General features: G+C 33.7%; 1 protein-coding gene across 1 annotated transcript in view; it reads left to right on the top strand.

Annotated features, from left to right (window-relative positions):
• The window catches only part of LOC115210525 (translin-associated factor X-interacting protein 1-like), a 175,237-nt gene that overhangs the window by 99,772 nt on the left and 53,452 nt on the right, over positions 1 to 22,013 (top strand). Inside the window, exons 9-12 of the mRNA XM_036502239.1 lie at positions 2,081 to 2,167; positions 4,832 to 4,976; positions 11,848 to 11,976; positions 17,098 to 17,259. Coding sequence (XP_036358132.1) covers positions 2,081 to 2,167; positions 4,832 to 4,976; positions 11,848 to 11,976; positions 17,098 to 17,259 — 523 coding nt within the window. The remainder of the gene's footprint in view (positions 1 to 2,080; positions 2,168 to 4,831; positions 4,977 to 11,847; positions 11,977 to 17,097; positions 17,260 to 22,013) is intronic.

Consider the following 22,013-nt stretch of genomic DNA (forward strand, 5'->3'; position numbering starts at 1 on the left):
ATCAATGTTTTGAAACTTACCTCTTTTCCATTACATTCCATGTAGATCTAGCACTCAGATGCTGAAGCAGAAATTTTGTTAAAGCAAATGTTCTGCTCAATACCATACATTTGCTTGTCAGCTTCTTGACCATAACCACTTGGGCATATCCGTTAGTGGCTGATAACATGTGCATCTCTGCTGATGGGCAGGAGTAGTGGGGTAGCATTAGAACCTTATTTTGTAAGGGACTCTTTGGGGTTTCAATAAATGTAACAAAAATAAAGTTTGAAAGAAATATTAGCCATTTATCATACTTTCTAGTTATAAGCAAAAGGGAAATGACAGTTGCTACCCAAGGTAAAAAAATCATGTTACACAGGGTTATGAATTCTAAAGAATCACTCCTGTTTTCCTATAACAATACATAGGTTAAGAAAGTGAGGGACAAATATTTAATATGTCTTGGGAGCATATGATGAAGCACAGGTGAGAGAAATTATAGGACTCTGTGTTCTAGATTAATTGAGAATACGGTTAGTTAGTTAGTTAGTTAATTAATTTTTTGGCTCAATAAGCAAAAAGCAAGTCCATGTAGGGGGACATGGAGTTATGTACAGGGTGGTGTTCATGTAAAGAGTTCAGGCCACTTGTGGTCAAGGGAGACTTTGAACCGAGCGGTTGCCGGCATCTTCACTATCTCGTCCGGCAGCTTATTCCACGGATCCGCAACCCGGACAGAGAAAGCCCCTCTCCTTCGATTGAGATGAAATCATCGCAGATAGAGCTTTTCGGAGTGACCCCGCAGCTGACGCTCTGGAGCAGGAGTGAAGAACAGCTCTTTTGAGAGGTTACACTTTCCACTTATGATGTTGTGAGCAAGAATGAGATCACCACGGCGGCGTCATTTTTCCTGAAATCGATTACAGTCTGTGTTATGATAATGGCCTGATTCTAATGAAAAATTGTAATGGCTATAAGCTAGATTTAGAGAAAATGTGATTAAAGTATTTCAAGAAATAGGACTTTGTATTACCATAGATATAAAGCTTATAGCCATTAATTTTCTAGGCACAACACTGAGACTGAATAATGGTTTCAAATTTTGCCACAAGGGTAGCCATTTTGGGGGAGGGGATAAGTCGATTACATCAACCCCAGTGTTGACCTTGAAAGGATGAACAGTAAAGTTGACCTCAGCGAAATTTGAACTCAGAACATAATGACCAACGAAATACTACTATGCATTTTGTCTGGCACACTAACAATTCTGCCCGCTCACCACCTTGACTGAAGCTAAATAATAATAGTTATAGACCAGTCAAAATTATGTATTATGTATAGCTTGTTTTCAAACATACAACATGACTAATTTTCTGAATATTTGTGAAAATTAAATGTTTGGAGGAGTATTTATTTTTACTGTGAGATACACTTTTTAAGTCCTTGTTTGTTGGAGTTAATAATCATATTCGTATTTTATATTAATGTATCATTGTCTAATTTTACTGTTATTTCTTGTTTACATTACATTTTACTAAAACAAGATTAATATTGTATTACAAAAAAATGCATTATATTCTCAAACAAATAAAATTATTTTTACATTATCTTAAATAGCTTTTATTCTGTATATATTGGTGAAAGTAATAAAAATTTTAATAAAATTAAAAGATGTGGAAGTGTTTACTGATAAGCAATGATTATAGGAAAACATCACTAAAAAAGAAAACCCTTCTTTTGTTCCAAAGTTGTAGACAGTTTTAAGTTTATGGAGATGTAAGGATCACAAGAGGTTTAGTGTTACATATACTGTTCTTTAGCTGTTAGTTAAACAAGTAAAAATAGGATTAAAACAAGGATCCTTCAGATAATAATACTCCTGTGATCAAATTTGGTTTGAGACAAAACTGGCTGTATAGGAAAAAAATCAATGTGTGCATGATGTCATGCCAAACTAAAATGAAAACAGCTTTTTTTTCTTTTCTAATGTATGTTTACATCATCTTAGAAAGTTATTCATGTCTGGTTTTTTTCTAACATAGCTTTTTAATGCATGCTTACATTAACTTTAAAATTATTCATGTTTTGTGTTTTACAGCAATTCTCGAGATATTAACACCAAATTGGCAGAAGAAAGAAATGAATATATAGCTCAATGCCAGAATCTTTCACAAGCAACAACAAAGTATATAAATATATACATATATATCCATATCTATGTTTCTACTTATGAATGCATCTGCTTTTTATTCTTTCCATGTAAATGTTTTTATTGTATTGCATCAAATAATTTTGATATTATCAATGCAGAAATTTTAATTGGCATTTTCTCAAAAACTTCCTGTTAAAGTTCGGTTCTGTTGTTAATTTGTGCCATGGTTCTACCTCATAATTGCCAGTTATTGTAACTGTGATTTATTTTTAATTTTCTGCCTCGAATCAGTTCTTTGCATTAGAAGATCTCTAAGCTTGAAAATGGAAGATCAAAGCTTTTGAGACTAACTTACAGAATGTATCTCATTGATATATATATATATATATATATATATATATATATATATATATATATATGGTGTAAACAGAGTTAGCAGTTATAGTAACTGACAAAGGGATAAAATATTTGTATATCCTATCAGTATCTGTTACCTGTATTATCCCCAGGCATTGGTGTGCAGGCAAGAGGTTTATCAGGAACCAATGCAAATAATTAGAAAATGGAGAAAACCACAGATTAACCAACACATCGATTGGACCACATTTATAGCTTATTTTTTAATACAAAGCTTGACATAACAAAATAGGTAACGTAACATATTTTGTTATGTCATTTTTTTTAATTTTAAAAAAGTAAGCTATAAATGTGATCCAGTTACATTTACTAATTATTATACATTTACTAATTATATATATATATATATATATATATATATATATATATATATGGTGTAAACAGAGTTAGCAGTTATAGTAACTGACAAAGGGATAAAATATTTGTATATCCTATCAGTATCTGTTACCTGTATTATCCCCAGGCATTGGTGTGCAGGCAAGAGGTTTATCAGGAACCAATGCAAATAATTAGAAAATGGAGAAAACCACAGATTAACCAACACATCGATTGGACCACATTTATAGCTTATTTTTTAATACAAAGCTTGACATAACAAAATAGGTAACGTAACATATTTTGTTATGTCATTTTTTTTAATTTTAAAAAAGTAAGCTATAAATGTGATCCAGTTACATTTACTAATTATTATACATTTACTAATTATATATATATATATATATATAACGCATGGAAAATGGACGATGATGATGATATATATGATGAAAACGATGATGATGATATATATATATATATATATACATATATTATATCCACATACATATATATATATATATATATGTAAGTTCAGCAAAATTTAGATTCAGATGAATATGGTACTTAAGTTAAAGGCACCAGAATTTTGTATGCTATTATCCATATAAATCAAATGGGGTGGTTATAATCAAAATAAGCAACAAGGATATCCAAGGTAGAGTAGTACAATTGTTTCATGCTACTTCATTTTATTAAACTCTGTAAGTATTACATCAGTTTTAAAATGTAGAGCAATCTTCAGCCACATATAGAATTTTTCAATTAAACGGACAATGCACATTCTTATACTTATTTCATTTCAATAAGTATAAGAATGTGCATTGTCCGTTTAATTGAAAAATTTTATGTGGCTGAAGATTACTCTACATTTTAAAACTGATGTAATACTTACAGAGTTTAATAAAATGAAGTAGCATGAAACAATTGTACTACTCTACCGTGGGTATCCTTGTTGCTTATTTTGATATATATATATATATTTATATATATGCTAGTTTGTACTGGGAGTATGCTATGCACTATGTATGTTATTATATTAATCAATGTCAGGTCATGTTAAGACAGAGGACAATAGGATAAACATTATCTAATTAGCTTATTATCATCATCATTTTCATCACTATGTTTGCCATCATCATCGTTTATAGTCCATGTGACATTAATTTTTGATTGATTAATTTTATTGAATAGTAATTGACAAAAGGCAGGTATGTTATATTTTATTTCATTAAGGAGTGGAATGTTCAAGGTCCATGTTCTATGCTGACATAAGTAAGATAGTTTGACTAGATCCAACAGATCCTCAGACTGCATTGTGTGTGCTCCAATGTCTACTTCAGCATGGTGTAATGGTTGGACACCCTTTCGAACATCAACCACTTTACAGCATGAACTGGATGATTTTTGTTACATGGCACCAACATTAAGGATGTGGCCATGAATTTGAAAGACTAAGACACCCTTTGACTAAATGGGGCTGTGTTGACAGAGAGGCATCTTTTTGCTTGGAGATGAAGGGTTAAAGTATGAGAGAAGGGGCCATTATATAAGAGGTTTCTTGTTGTAGGTTTCTTGCCATAAGAGGTGCAGGATAAATGCTTTACACATACACAAACACTCACACACATACAACACACAGTAAGAAAAAATCTTAAGAACAAAGAAGGAATAGAGGGAGTAAATGATAGTTATTTTGGGAAAGGTTATACCAATGACAAATTGGTTTTAATTAATTCTATTCTGAAGTAATTAATATTTTCCTTTTGCAAATTTATGTTCATTTCATCATTTTTGTATAAGCACAAGAAAATTTGATAAAAGTTGAATTATAATAATTATATGTATGCATATTTCCTGATATTGCCCTTGGCGACAAAAGTATATACTTCTCAACTTACCCACTGTATGACAAGTAACATTCTAATATCAACATAATTTTTTAATCTATTTTTTTCCGTTTTGCAGTCTTCCATGGAAGAAGTCTCTTGATTACACAACACTTGTAATAGAAGAGAATAAGAACACTCATGAACAGTTATTGAAGATTTTGGAACAAATGAAGCAAAATGGAGCTAGAATGAATCAAAATACTGTTCCTTTTAAAGGAAAGGTTAGCTTTGAAATGTTTCACTTTGTCTTTTTTTTTATGCATAAGATACAAAAATATTGTGAGTTATCAGAGAAATTCTTGGGTAATAACTGAGAGAAATTTTATCATGAACATACTGTTACAATTAAATGAAACCTTTTATGATTTATTTTAGAAAATAAAATGTTAGCCACAGTAATTGGAAGACACAGTTTTGTCAGTAATCTAACCAGGAATTTAATTTATCCTTTATCATTTATCTGTTTCAGACTTTGGTCTGCAACCATGCTGGGGCACCACTCTTTAGGGTTCTAGCCAAACAAATCATCCCTGTACTTAATTTTCCTTTTACAAGTTTAGTACATATCAGTCTCTTTTGTCAAATCACTAAGTTACAAGGACATAAACAAACCAACATCAGCTGTCAAGTGGTGATGGAGGACAAACAAAAACACTCACACACACACACATTTATACTATTGGCTTCTGTACAGTTTCAGTCTACCAAACTCATTCACAAGGCATTGGTCGACTTGAGGCTACAATAGAAGACACTTTACCAAGGTGCCATGTAGTGGGACCGAACCCAAAACCATATGGTTTCACAGCCATGATACATTAGACACTTCTTGCTAATATTACAGTGGTATGAAAATGAGCCCCTTAGGATGTTAGTGTTTCTTAGGGCTTCTGAAACCTGTCCAAAGTTAAACTGAACATTTTTCTATTAATTTGATAAGGACTTTTTGCCTTCAAATCAAGAAGTGCACTCACTTTAACATGTAATGTAGATTCATTACTCTCTGGTCTAGCATGATCTAGCTATTATTAGGATAAATGTGAAGATCCCTCCCACACACAACATTGCAGTCGCAAACACACTGCATTGGTTAGTTGTTTGGCTGGCTGCTTGCTTGCCTGCATGGCACACTGATTAGATGTTTAGTTGTGTTTTTGGATGGGCCACAGAGTACAATTAATCTAACAACTTATTTTTTTGTTTTCATAATGTCTAAAATATAAAGAGATAACCGTTAAAGATTTATTTCCAAAGAATACAAATTTTATCTTTATTATGTGTATGTGTGTGTGTTTGTGTGTGTGTAGAATGAAGTAATCCTAAAGCTTGTGTAGGATTCCTATTGAAATTATGTATGAGAGAAAGCCAAGTTTATCAAATCATTTAGAAAGCAAAGAGATGTATATAGGTTGAAAGTTTACACAAAGATGAAATCTTTTGATTTATGTAAAATATAGGTGAAGGTTGTTGATTGTTCTGGAAGAGTTTTACACATTTGAAATATTTCAATAAATTACTGTTTGAATGCAATAAAATGTAGAGAAGAAGAAAAAAAATAATGTAGTGGTAGTGAGCAGTTATGAAACTTTTCTAACCATAGAATCTTTGTATAGCAAGTATCTCAAAACTGTTGTTATCTAAAAATGATTTCCTTTCATACAAACAGTTTCTCTGTTGCTTACAAGAAACTTTCGCTAAACATAAATTATACAAAGCCTTGGCATGCTATGCCACTATGTAGATAGTTGTTGTCATATGAACAATCTAACAAGTGAAATGGACATATTATAAATAAAATAAGAAACACATGAAAATAAATACATTGCTTCTGAATTTCAAAGAGTTTTGGAAATATATCTGAAAATGCGATATTACTATAAGCTGTATCTGGAATAATTCTATTAATTGGAAGACTTGGCGAATAATGGGAATGGAAACAGTTATTGTAGTGAATACAGGAAATTAACTGTAAAAGATACATGTGTGTACAATCATATTTAAGTTTTTAACATTCAGATTACTCTGTCAAATGCAATGCTTGATCATTCACATATTTTTTAATTAATCATACATTATCTCACAGCTTCAAGATTTTGATGGTGTCATTGTTTATTTTTAGAATGACATTTTAGGGTAGGTGTGAGAGGCAGGATCCAGTTGGTTTGAACATCAAATAGGTTGAATATTTTGGCCAGATATGGCTGGTTTAAATACTGTAGGGTTAACATGTTCATGCACACTAAAATGTATTATCTATGAGGAGAATCTTTTTCTCTGAAGACAATTTTTATGGCATATGTCTTTCCCTGTACAAATCTATACACATATATCAAACAGTATTTACCTACCTGTATTCCATTCAGTGCTGCTCTGTGTGCCTCAATTAATTAGCTGTAAGAGAGTCTTGTTTGGAGCTTGTTTTCACACAGACTAATAGGCAGGGTCAAGGTTCAATGGAATGGCAGTTAAAGGTCAAAGGGGAATTAAATATAATGAGCATGGAAGAATATACCAAGGAATCCTGAACGCAGTTCATCAGGATAAACAGGGACAATGGACAATGTGGGAGAATGTACTCCAAAGAAGTCTCGGCAGAATGACATACAGTATATGGCTCTTCTAAGAATCACCTTGATCTTCAAGGTTGTATATAATCTCCTGCCGTGAAATATAAACGTAATATGGTGGAAGATATTAGATAACCCTGCATGCCCACTCTGCCAAAGCAAACACACAGTTGAACATGTCCTGAGCTGGTGTAAAATGACACTAACCCAAGGGAGGTACATATGAAGACACAATCAAGTGCTCAGTGTGATTATATATGTGATTTGTACCGTGACCGGTAAGATGATGCCACCAGAAGCTCCACCAATGTTTTATATAGCATGAGGCAAAATACTTGTGGCCTGGAACAGCTATGGCAATTGAATCATAGAAGTAGGGTCTACTGGATATAGAGTGGATGATAGGGGTGCATTGTAGACTTTCCAGAATGGGAAAATCAACCAAATATCATTAACAAGAGTGGTATGAGACCAGACTTTGTATTCCATTTCACTTTCATCGGAACAAGTTTATTGTGATTGAACTCACTGTGCCTTATGACAGCAAAATCGAAGAACCTCACATCTATGAGACTAATAATTATGGCAATTGAACCATCAAATTTTGTGAATCATGCTTCCAAGCCAAAGTCCTCACCATAAACACAGGAGCAAAGAAGTATGTTGGTAAATCTGCATATGATCAAATATCACAATGCTCAATTTCTGTGGAAAAGAGGATCAGAGCTCTTAAAACAATGTTAAAAGCAGCTAAAAAGAGCTCCAATTGGATCTGGTCAAGGAGGAATGAAAGTGAACTTCAGAAGGTATAACTAATCCTATATACAACTGGTATCTCAGACTGAGGTGGTTATGACAGCCAAAATGTCTTAGCTCTGGATCATCTTGACCCCACCAAAAACAAGAGCTTGCAATCCAAACAGTAGCATAGAATGCAGCACCAGAGGAGTATCCCTGGATGTGACCTGGCCTCCTTAGAGTGTGAGGATTTAAGGACTGAAACTCTTGCATGTGGATGTAGTCTTCTTTGAAGACATTCTTCTGTTCATCTCTCCTTAGAGTTTCATATTACTATCTATATATATATGTTAGACAAGTGTCTCTGTTTTGTGTTTTAGAACATGACCTTTAAGCCATGTATTGAGAAAAAGACCCATCAAGCCAAGTAAAATCATTCATGGTAGATGCTGGTGTCATGCAAATGGCACCTGTGCCGGTGGCACATAAAACCACCCATTACACTCGTGGAGTGGTTGGCATTAGAAAGGGCATCCAGCCATAGAAACTGTGAGTCTGGTGCAGCTTTTTATCTTGCCAGCCTTTGTCAAACAAACTAACTTATTGGAAGAGCCTGTGTCGATGGAGGAATTGGGAATAGGTGATGGAGAGCTTTGTGTGTTCAGGGTGGAAGGAGGAGAAGTTGAGATATGAGTGTGAGTCTCTGTGTTTATAGTGGATGGAGGTGGTGAGAGTGGAATGATGAGTGCTGACCGAAATGTCGAGAAAGGCGACTGAGGTGTCGGAAATAGTGCAGGAGAAGTGGAGGGCAGGATGGAAAGATTTGACAAAAGAGAGGAAAGAGTCTAGATGTTCATGGGAGAGTGAAGTTGCACCGATACAGTTATCAATATAACAACCGTATTGTTCAGGAGTGGGACCAGTGAAAGTTTAGAATATTTGGGCCTCAATGTAGCCAACAAACAGGTTCGCTTAGTTGGGGCCCATTCTCGTTCATATGTATGTATGTATGTATGTATGCATGCATGTATGCATACATACATACATACATACATACCATCGATTTGTTTCTGTCTCTCTGTCTTCCACTCTAAAAAGCTTTGTAATTGAATTACATCAGCAGAAACTGAAAGAAGTTATCCTATGTGTGTGAGTATGTGTTTGCATCTTCTTGTCTTGACATCACATGGTAGTTGTAAATGAGTGTCACAGCCATACAAGCGGTATCATTTTCAATGTTACTCTTTTACTTGTTTCAGTCATTTGACTGCAGCCATGCTGGAGCACTGCCTTTAGTTGAGCAAATTGACCCCAGGACTTATTCTTTGTAAGCCTAGTACTTATTCTATCAGTCACTTTTGCCGAAACACTAAGTTACAGGGATGTAAACACACCAGCATCGGTTGTCAAGTGATGTTGGGGGAACAAACACAAACACACACACACATATATATACATACATATATACGACAGGCTTCTTTCAGTTTCCATCTACCAAATCCACTCACAAGGCTTTGGTCAGCCCGAGGCTATAGTGGAAGATACTTGCCCAAGGTGCCACGCAGTAGGACTGAATCCGGAACCATGTAGTTGGTAAACAAGCTACTTACCACATAGCCACTCCTGCACCTATATAAAATATTTCTGGCCATGGGGAAAATATTACCTTGCTTGGAAACAAGTGAGGGTTGGCGACAGGAAGGGTATCAGCTGTAGAAAATTTTCATCCATAATCACTGTTTGGTGCTGATACTACTATTTTTATTCCAGTCAGGTGGGCCACAAGTGCAACTCAGTCACTGATGTTGACTGCTTTTTAATTAAAGTTACAGCTTTGAATCTGCCCAGGGTTTTCTCTCTTCAGTATTTCCCATTGAGAGCCAGAAACACACATTTTGGAATCAGCTTGAGGAAGTACTGGGCAGATCTGGTGTTTTTATGCTTTTTACCATAAGGGAATTTTTTCTTTACGGTAACTTTTGTGAATTTGCCTTTATAAGCTAAAATATGTCACAAAATCATATTTTAGCTAAACTTTAGTTCACTTATTCTTAATCACTGCTTAGCAGTGATGCTGAATGTGTGTGTGTGTAGTTTATATATATTACATAAATCTTTATATATAAAGCTGAAGTTGTCTGTGTGTGGCATGTTTCGTAGCCTCCAACTAACACTATCTCCTGCAAGACCCTGTGGTGCAAGTTGACCAAAATTGAGAGCATGTAGAAGAAAAAATTCAAATCAGACCATGTTAAGACCAAAAATTATTTACATCAAAAAGGTGCCTTTTTTCTATGAAAATCCCTATTTTTTACGATCTTTTGACAGCTGTGTCGCCATTTTTCGGTGTATTTCAACCAGAAAAATGTTCACTTAACCCTTTCGTTACTATATTTCTGACCAAATTACACCCCTTATGTGTTTCAATTAATTTCTAACGTAATCATAAATTTAGTCTGGTTTCATTAAACAACTATAACTTTTTTATTTATCGATATATTAATCTGATTTTTGGAAGATAATTTAATGAAATATTCTCAACCAATTCTATACTATAATTTTTGTCACAAAGTGACTCTAATTGCAGGTAGATACAGGTAAATTCCACAAAATATAAAATTATTAAAATTTTGTTCAAACATCGCTATAGAAAATGGGTTATTAGCTAATATTCAATTGGGTATACAACAAATTTTACGATAGAATTTGTTATTCTGGGTAACTTTCTGATACCCATAATAATATTTATGGCAAAATAGGCCTTAATTTCATTTAAGGTTGTGGGAAATAACAAACTATCCTTTCTTTCGCTTTGTTTACGTTTAGCGTAACAGTTCGTTTCCGCCGTAATGATTTCAAATGGGCTCATTCGAAAAACTAAAAGGAAATAGTTTAAGGCTTTACTCTCCTGGGAAAGTCTGTGGCTTGGTCCAGTTTCTTCAGAAAAATCACCGAAAGAAACAGTTTTTAAATTTTCACTCCATTCAGGTGCCAATTCGTTTTCTTTATCGCTATCGGAGATCTCGGATTCACTGTTTTCACTTTCGGAAAATGAAACATCAGATTCATTATCAAATACCACATGCTTTTTTTTTCAGTCATAGAGTTAGATTTATGAAGGTCTTCAGTAGAAAATCCTTCGAATTCTGACTCGCTGCTTGATATAATGAAATTCGTATCCATTTTTTGTCAGAATTACAAATTTTGAAAACACAATAGGAACAAATTTCGGAAAAAAATCTCCCAAAATTCACGGAATTAAAAGTACACTTCGATTATTGTACAAAACTGTAGTTGAACTGTTTACGAAGTATAATACGTGTTTTCACGAATGTACTGAAGAGATTTGCTCTGATATTCTCATTTAAATATTCAGGCGGCTTTGGGCGGTTTGGTCTCATAAACCAAAATTTTTTTCGGGCGGCTTTGGGCGGTTTGGTAACGAAAGGGTTAAAGAGAATAACAAGCTACATAATGCATTTCAAAACTTCCAATTCTAAAGGGTCGAAAAGAAAACAAACCCGAGCAATGTCGGGCTATACTACTAGTATATTATATAAATACTATTTAATGCAAAACGTTTTATTTGGAATCAATTGATTTACAACAATTGTAATTGGTTTTATATTGTCTACAATTAACATTGTCTGAGACAAAGTATTAAATACATTTATTAATTTGCTTTTTTCAATGTGCTGCATTGTGATAGCTTACATTATTCTTCTTATATTCATATAATAATGCTTCAAATGGCTGTTAATGTCTTATTTATTTTAAACATTGAAAGGGTTTTGACAAAAGTGTTCCAATTTTTCTGAGGTATGAGGGAAAAGTGTTCAACAGAGCAATGAGCAGAAGAGAGTGTGCTCTTCTGATTAACTCAATTTGGAAAGAGAGAATAAACGACCCTAATAAGGTTTGTATAATTTCATTTGAAACTAGATTTGTTCAAATGTCCTAATTATGCACATTGATATCATTGTGAAAGTTCATCGGCTTGATATAGGCACAGACAGACATATCCAGATTAACTAGACAGTATTATAGCTGCATATTCTTTAACTGTATGTTTCATATGTTTAGTTTAAATGAATTAGTGATAAAGATATCATCATCTTATCGGTATAATACTATACAACTCTGAAAACATCTTTGATGTTTATTTTGTCTTTTTAGAATCATTTGGCTAAATCCAACCTCTTGTGAGCAAGACGCATTCAAGTAAATAGCAGTCAAGTAATTCAAGAAAGCTCACAAGATACAATTTTATATTTAAGCATTTAATTATAGTTCATTTAATTTTATTGGCTCATAAATTGTGAAAATCTGGGTGGAATTAGGTAGAATTCAACATTCTAGGTTTAAATTATCTCAAATAGTATTTTGTGTTGTAGAGTGATTATAATTAAGTTATTAGCTCACTTTTAATTGAGTGATTATTATTAAGTTATTAAGCTCACTTTTAATTGATTTTAATTTAATTTTATCAGCTTATAAATAGGTGACAGTCTGGATGGAATTAGATAGTGATTAAGGATGAAGGTTTAAATTATCTTGAAAAGCAATTTGTGTTGTAGAGCTTAAGAAGTAATTATTAGTAAATCGTTATCTCAATTTTTACATCAAATATTCTGGTTTTGGGTGAGTAATAATATTTATCTATTTGGTTTGATATTTCGCTGTCAGTATGATTTGAATATATTGTTATAGGAATTAACACTTAGAAAATGAGAATCTGGAGGCAATGATTAAAATCTAACTCTATTGGTGATATGTGAGGATTGAATGAGGAAGAATTGAACTATGAGGAAGAATTGAACAAATTTGAAACAAGTTGCTAGATTTAAATATTTGAGAGTCATTATTATAACAGATGAGGAAAAAGAAAGCATAAAAGAATTAAAGTCAAAGATTGGGCTGCCCAAAGCTGCATGTGATGAAACCGTTTGTATCTTGTCAAATAAACAGCTACAAGTGAAATGAGGAAAAGAGTTCCAGGAGAATACATAGAACCTATCAAACATATTGGTTTCAAATTCTGTCACAAGGCCAGCAATTTTGGGGGAGGGGTTAAGTCGATTACATTGACTCCAGTGCTCAGCTGGCACTTACTTTAAGGACCCCAAAAGGATGAAAGGTAAAGTCAACATTGGTACAGTTTGAACTCAGAACATAAAGATGAACAAAATGCCACTAAGCATCTTGTCCAGTGTGTGCTAAGGATTCTGCCGTCTTGCTGCTTTAGCCCATCCCTATATATTGCTATGTGACTTGAAACATATGCAAAAGCTTATCAATACTGCAGAGATTTGCTTCCATAGAAGAATGCTAAAAGAGTCCATTGTAGATAGAGTGACAAATATGAAGCAAAGACATTGTTTAATTTAAAGCATAAAATATGCAGATTTGACTTTCCATCATCACATTGGCCTAATTTATAACTGCTTTATATAGTAACTGATTACAATATGCAGTTGATTGGGGAAAGAAGCCAAGTATGTCTTCTCTGAGCAGTGGTTATCAGACTGTGAAACAGTCTATCAGAAAACTCTCTCCTTCGTTTTCCTACACATTAATAGCTTAGACTGCATGTCTACTGTTTTACTTTCTTTGTTCACCTACAGCAAGATTTTGAAATACACATATATACATGTATATATTACTCACACACACATACAAGTTTGTGTGTATTGTGTGTGTCTACAAAATATGTAGGCAGAGTATTTTCAAATGGTTGTGAAGTCCCAGTTTTGATCCCAGTCCATAACATCTTGGGTAAGTGTTATACTTCAATAGATTTGGATGACTAAAATTGGATAGATGGAAACTGTAGAGAAGCCCATCTGATAAATTTAACATGTAATTCAAAAGGTACAACCATGTTACACTGTTTCTACCTGAGAATTATCTTAAAGTTTACATGTATCTTAGGAATACTCAACCATTTAATTAACACTAATTTAGGTGTAGGTAATTCAGTTGACAAGAGATCAGTTGTGAACACATGCTTCTGCTGATGACTCCTATTTAGGCAGAAACACTTGTTGCCAGCAGTTCTTTTGTCTTCAGACAATCAGTGTCTTTTCTTTAGTGGCATTTTTATTTTTTTATTTTTTATTTCATCTAGTTTCAGCTCACGAGCTGTGGCCATGCTGGGACACCGCCATCAGTTTTGTGGAATACTTTTATCTTTCCTTCTTATTCGGAATGGGTACTAATTGTCCCAATGCTATTATTTTGCCCTGTCTGGAAGTGGAGATAATTTCAATAAATGAAAAATTTATCTTGTATGTTATTTAATATATCCTCATTAGTGTTATACTTATGCATGTATGTATGTATTATGTATGTATGTGTGTGTATGTATGCATAAGGAAAGAGATTGATTGATTGATGTAATATTTTTGTTTTTCTCTCCCAAGAACTTTGAGGTAAATAATAACATTTTTGTTTACCCTTGTAACAACCTTTTTTCAAAAGGAAATCTTTATGCTTCTACATTTCCTGAGCCCAGTGGTACTAAAGTATTCACCTTGCCAAAGTTAGATGTTTTTCTAATGCAAAACGTATGTTTTTCCTTTCCCCCAAAACTGATATTTGGTTTTTGAAGGTGTGAACGTGAAAGAATTTTTATGCTATATTATTGTAATGCTCAATTAGATACAAAATCGAAATATTGTACAAAAGATAGTTTCTGTGGTAAAAAAAATATGTCTCAGCAACAACAATTTCTAGTTCCAAACTCTTTTTGATACCACTGCATTGTTATCCATTTACACAATGTGCATCTTCATGATATTCTACATCCTCAATGCAACCAGGACAGTGAACTGTGATAAAGAATGACATAATTTAGAAGAAAAGTACTTTATCTTGTGCATTTGCTATTAATCAGTATACCACTTGTCATTTGATATGCCTGGGGAGTTATAGTCATGCTTTGTTCCCATTAATTAGGAATTTAATTAAAGTGTTTAATGGATTTAACTTCATTGATGACAGCATTACACTGGATGTTTTATAGTAATTAGCCAGCACTCTACTGTTGGTGCTACAGACATGTAGTTAGAATGTCGCAGGAAAGAATCGCAAGATAGATTCTTCAAGTCATGCTAATTAGCAGGAGACCTCAGGGTAGATCAAGAATGGGATGGTTGGATAATTTCTATTGTTTCAGTTAGTCATGCTTGACAATCCAACTGAAATGTCTTGTTTATTGCAATTCTAGTTTAATATGTCAATTAACCCTTTAGCATTTAGATTACACTATCAAATGTAATGCTTCTTATTACCCATTGTATTTCGTTTTTGGATTTAGTTTGCAAGATTCTTTATATGAGTTTGTGTATTGAAGCATATTCTATTGGGTCTGAGGAGAGTCATTTTCTTTTTGTGCCTTATAATTTAACACACTCACTGGAAAAATTTCCTCTTATTTCTTATTTTTATTTTCCTAAAATTTTCGTTGCGTCTTGCAACTTTTTTCATTAGTCTTGACTCATTGCAAGACGCAACGAAAATTTTAGGAAAATAAAAATAAGAAATAAGTGGAAATTTTACTGGTAAGTGTGTTTTATTAAACATGCATTATTTTGCGACTTTGAGAATACAATGATGTGATTGTATATTTTTAGGATGACATTGTACGGTAAGTGTCAAAGACCAGATTTTGACAATTTTAACATAAAAAAGTAGAATATTTGTACTGGTTTTAGTCAATTTGAACACTAATGAATTAAATATGTTTGAAGATGGTGCTGAATTAAAAGAACTTGAAATGATGTAGATAAAACACACAAGTTCACCTTCCGCTAACTTAACTGATAAATTTCAAATAGAATTAGATACAAATTAGAGAATATGTATATTGGTAGTGTTGTTAAATGTAAACCCTGACCTGTCTAAGTCTTTTATTTCATATCCTTTAATAAAAATCTTTTCTGTCATTCTGAAAAAAAAAAGTTAATTTTTTTTTTTATATTTTCACTGGTCATCAAATTTTTTCATTTCCACTGTAGGTCACAATCCTGCAAAGAAGACTTTAGTTTTTGGTTAGGATTAGAACTTTAGGATTAGGATTACGGTTATGGTTAAGGATTAGTGTTTCAGGATCAAAGCATTGAGTTTCTGATTAGATTTCCAAGAGAGAAGAAATATTAAAATAAAGCAAAAATCTTTGAAATTGATAATTTTTTTTACACACTCATGATCTCAAGTGTATGTATGTATCTGAGCAGAGACAATTTCTAAAAACATTAAAATTTAAATTTAAACAATTTAGTTGTAAATTGTGTGTGGCATGTATGTATGTATTGTGTGTATAATGTGTATGACATTTGTATACATGCATACATACATATATGCATGCATTCATGTATATATGTACGTATATATGTGTATATATATGTATATGCACATATATATATATATGCATGTATATATATATATATATATATATGCATGTATATATATATATATGCATGTATATATATATATATATGCATGTATTATATATATATATATATATTATGCATGTATATATATATATATGCATATATATATATATATATATATATATAATATATATATATATATATATATGCATGTATATATATATATATATTTATCTGTCCCACCCATGATAGCATGGAACACAAACATTTAATGATGATGATGATGATCTACACACATATTTATACATGAATGCATACATATATCTATATGTAATCACTCTATTTATCTGTCTACCTATTTATTTGTCTATCTATCTGTCACTCTCTTTCTCTCTCTCTCTCTCTCTCTCTCTATATATATATATATATATATATATATATATTGTACTCACCCACTCACACTGACGTACTGACACATACATGCACTACCATATAGAAGCACACATGAATACCAAACATGCATTCACACACATTTGAATATATCATAAATCTCTTTCGACAAAGTATAAAAACTATTTAAGATTTATGCATAATATCTGAATCCTCTTTGGGTGTTTTTCTTTACTCTTTCTTTTGTTTCCTAGGAAACACAGAGCTTATCCAAGTTTGTGCATTTCTTTCTCTGCCAAAATTACCCAATAGAAGCAATGCGCATTGAATGGGCCTATAATTTATATGATAGTTGTTCATATATGGCTCAATGGAACGAAAATCTCAAACTGTTTTGGGAAATGCTGAACAATGAGGTTTGTTTCATTAAAGTTTTATTTTTTATATATTTTCTATTTAAAATTTTCCGCATTAATTTTGGAAAATAAAATGATAAATAAAATGAATTGTAAAAAAAAAAAAAGAGAAAAAAACCCCAGAAAAACTACTTTATGTCTTGGTATTGATAGAACCTTATCATTAACCTTTGATAATAACTCATGTAATTCCTAATTCTAAATTATATTTCCTTCTGTTTAATCTTATTAGTCCCTTATGTTTTGTTATGTTTTCATTCTTTTTTTTCCTTTTTTCTGAATGAATTAGGTTTTGCTGTTGTATTCTTCTTCTTCCTCTCTCATCTTAATTATCGTCATTATCATCATCCTTGTTTTTTTTTTTTTGTCCTATGTACCTGCTCCACAACATTATACTGGTGATATTTAATACATCAAAAGGTGGTGGGCTGGCAGAATCATTAGCACACTGGGCAAAATGCTTAGTGGCATTTCGTTTGACATTATGTTCTAAGTTCAAATTCTATCAAGGTTGACTTTGCTTTTCATCTTTTCTGAGTCGAACACTGGAATCAATATAATCAACTAGCCTCCTTCTATGAAGGCACATGGCTCAGTAGTTAGACCATTGGGCTCACGATCATGAGGTTGTGAGTTCAATTCCCAGTCCAGGCTGTGTGTTGCATTCTTGAGCAAGATACTTTATTTCACATTGCTCCTGTTCACTCAGCTGTAGGAATGAATTGTTGTTGTTGTTGTTGTTGTTGTTATCATCATTGTTATTATTAAGGTGGTGAACTGGCAGAATCGTTAGCATGCTGGACACAATGCTTAGTGGCATTTCACCTGTCACTGCATTGTGAGTTCAAATTCCGCCGTGGTCAACTTTGTCTGTCATCTTTTTGGAGTCGATAAAATAAATACCAGTTGAACACCAGGGGTGGGGAGTCAATATAATCATCTCATATCCTCCCCCAAAATTGCTGCCCTTGTGGCAAAATTTGAAATCATTATTATTTATTTTATTATTATTGTTGTTGTTATTCTGAAAGACTCTCGGATAGTTCTTAATTACTGATTATTCTTTACTTGAAAATAGGCAATAACAAATCACCAAAGCTTTCAAGTAGTGCCTTCTCCTGTGACTCAAAGAGACAATATTCTCCTTAGAAAGTAAGCTGTACACAACAATGCTGTCTTCTGGATCACCTCTAATATTCCAATATTCTTATTATGCTTTTCAAAGCTCTTGGAAACTGCTCCTAATGCTCCAGTTATCACCAGTATCACCATTACTTTCCTCATGCCCCATTACTTTCCTATCTCGTCCGACAGTGGCTGGTATTTCTCAATCTTTTCAGTTTCCTTACCTTTCAATCTCAAATCACCTGGTATTGCAATATCTATTATCTTTATTTCTTTTTCATCTTTATGGTTATGCACGATATCTGGTCATCCCGCCTCTATGACTTGATCGCACTGCATGTTAAAATCCCAGAATATTTTGTAATGTTCCTTTTCCATTACTCCCTCTGGTTTGTGTTCATGTGGAAGCACTCCGTCGGTTACAACGATGAGGGTTCCGGTTGATCCGAGACGATGAGGGTTCCGGTTGATCCGAATCAATGGAACAGCCTGCTCGTAAAGTTAACGTGTAAGTGGCTGAGCACTCCACAGACACATGCACCCTTAACGTAGTTCTCGGGGATATTCAGCGTGACACAGAGAGTGACAAGGCCGGCCCCTTGAAATACAGGTACAACAGAAACAGGAAGTAAGAGTGAGAGAAAGTTGTGGTGAAAGAGTACAGCAGGGATCACCACCATCCCCTGCCGGAGCCTCGTGGAGCTTTTAGGTGTTTTCGCTCAATAAACACTCACAACGCCCAGTCTGGAAATCGAAACCGCGATCCTATGACCGCGAGTCCGCTGCCCTAACCACTGGGCCATTGCGCCTCCACTATTTGTGTTCATACCATTGGTTGGCTCTCTCAAGGTTTGCTTTACCATACAACAGCCAGTTGACATATTTGGCCGCATTGTCAGGTCTTCTTCTGTATTCACATGATGCGAGCTTACAGCACTCACTAACGATATAGCTTATACTTTCTCTTTTCTCAGAGCACATCCTACTCTGTGGCAGGTCAGTGCTTTTATCAATGTGATATTTGGAGTAGTTTGTTCTGAGAGCTTGTTATTGAGTGATGCACACTAATGCCTCAGTGAGCCCATTTAAGTCTCCTTTCTGTAGCTATTGTCAGGTTCTTTCTTTTCCAATCAATCTCATCTTTATTCTTCAAGATCTGACTGTGCATTTTCTTGTCCTACCAAATTTTCTTCATCCTCCTGTCTCTGGTCTTCCTTAAATTATGTTGGATCTATGGCTTTGTTCACTTTTAAGGTTTCCTGCAATTTCACTGCTTCAATCATTTCTTCTTTACTCACCTTGACATACCAAGCCAGGCTATTCTCGTCTTCCCTTACACAACATTCACAACATGCCAATACCCATCCTCCTTCTTTCCTCTTTACATACAGTCTTGACACATCACTCTTGGGTTGTAGTTCCTTGTTCATTGTCATTAATTTACGTGTTCTCCGTTCTATCTCTTGTAATTCACGCTTCTTCCAAGATACTGTTCCTGCCCCATATCTCATCAAAGCAACATCCCATGTGTTAATTACTCTAATCTTATAGCAGCCACTTAGCTTCAATTGGAGCACAAGCTGAGTTCTCCACAAATACTCTTTCCTATACATTTCTTTCATCTTGTGTTCATTCATCTTATCTCTTTCAATGATACCCAGGTACTTATATCCTTCCTCTCCAACTTCCTTCATAGTTTCACCACTTTCCAGCTTGATTCCCTGGCTTTTACTGATTTTCCCCCTTTTGAGAATCATTACACCACATTTCTCGATCCCAAATTCCATGCCAATATCTTTGCTAATCATCTGCACAGTTGCTGTCGTCTATTATTATTATTATTGAATGAGAGAGCAGTGCATGCCATCAAAGTGACACTGGGGTAAAATATATGAAGCCCAATATACCCATCATGACTACCCGTCTGATAAGGGTACACTAGGCACATGCATCACAACCATATGTGCACGACATGGTGATCTTATATCAAGATAAACAGCACATGACCTTGTAAGTGGGGCCCAGTTGGAATTTTCTTCTGGTCAAGTAAACCATCCCTCTCAAATATCATTATTATTATTATTATTAATTATTATTTATTATTATTATTGTTATTATTGTTATTATTATCATACAATTATTGTTATACGTAGTGATGGTTATATTTTGTCAGTTAAACGCACACACTATATGTTTGGTCTTTACTTCAGCTTTATCATTATTATTATTATTATTATTTTGTTTCTTTGTCAAAGATTTTTCATCACACATCTTGTGATCTCTTCAGCAACTCCTTATCTCAGGTGTCTCCTCTTGTCTTCCTTTGTCCATTTTGTCTTTCTGTGGTGTATATCCTTGTCTGTGCATGCATTTGTGTCAGCATCTATCTGTGTGTGTGTGTGTGTGTGTGTGTCTATGTTTTTTAGCATGTGTGTTTTGTGCGAGTGTATATGAGTTTGCCTACTTATATTTAAGCATACACTTGTACATCAAGAATCTTACAAAAACAAATACACATTATACAATTATTCGATTTAAACTCATCGTCCACCTCCATATCTGCAATCTTGTGCCAAAGCTAGATATCAATATTGGCAGAAGCATTAGACTGTTGGATCACATAACTTGCACTATTTATTCTGGCTTTTTACATTCTATGTTCAGTTTTTGCCAAAATCATATTTGCCTTTCATCCTTCTGTTGTCAATGAAATTCAGTCCTATTCTAGAGCAGTCAACTGTTGGAATTGTTAGAACATTGACTGGAATGCATTATAGTATTACTTAATAATAATGATGATGATGATGATAATAATAATAATGATGATGATAATAATAATAATAATGATGATGATGATGACAATAATAATAATAATAATGCCCTGATGCAGTACCAGACAGTGGCTCTCATGGCGTCTGATCTTAACTGATTGGAAGTGTTATCATTTACATTGTTTTGTCTTGGTATAAAAGATGAGCTACAGCAAATATTCTGCTCAATACCACAGATTTGCTTGTCAGTTGTTTGACCTTAACCAGTTGAGCATGTCCCTTAGTTGCTGATGATATGTGCAAATCTGATCATGAGCAGAAGTAGTGGGGGAGCATCATAGCCGTGTGTTGAAAGGAATTCTTAGAGATTTGGATAATTTCCCTTTGGAAACATGGGTGGTTTGTTCAGCATCCTTCAACAATCCTTATTCAGGGACCTTTTGAGTGGGATGGGCTACTCGACCTGAAGAAAATTCTAACTGGATATCACCTGCAAGGTCAGATGCTGTTTATCTTGATATATGTCACGCACATATAGTTGTGATGCATGTGCTTGGTGTACCCTTATCAGACGGGTAGTTATGATGGGTATACTGGGCTTCATATATTTTGCCCCAGTGTCACTTTGATGGCATGCACTGCTCTCTCACTCAATAATAATAATAATAATAATAATCATAATAATAATAATAATCATAATAATAATAATAATAATATCCATTATAATAATAATAATAATAATAATAATGACGATGACAATAATAATACTTTCTACTATAAAGCCTGGAATTTTGGGGAGAGGGCGTTAATCAATTACATCAACCCCAGTACTCAAATTATATTTTTTCTTTGACCCAT

This window comes from Octopus sinensis, linkage group LG4 (assembly GCF_006345805.1).
Source record: "Octopus sinensis linkage group LG4, ASM634580v1, whole genome shotgun sequence".
Taxonomy (NCBI): Eukaryota; Metazoa; Mollusca; class Cephalopoda; order Octopoda; family Octopodidae; genus Octopus; species Octopus sinensis.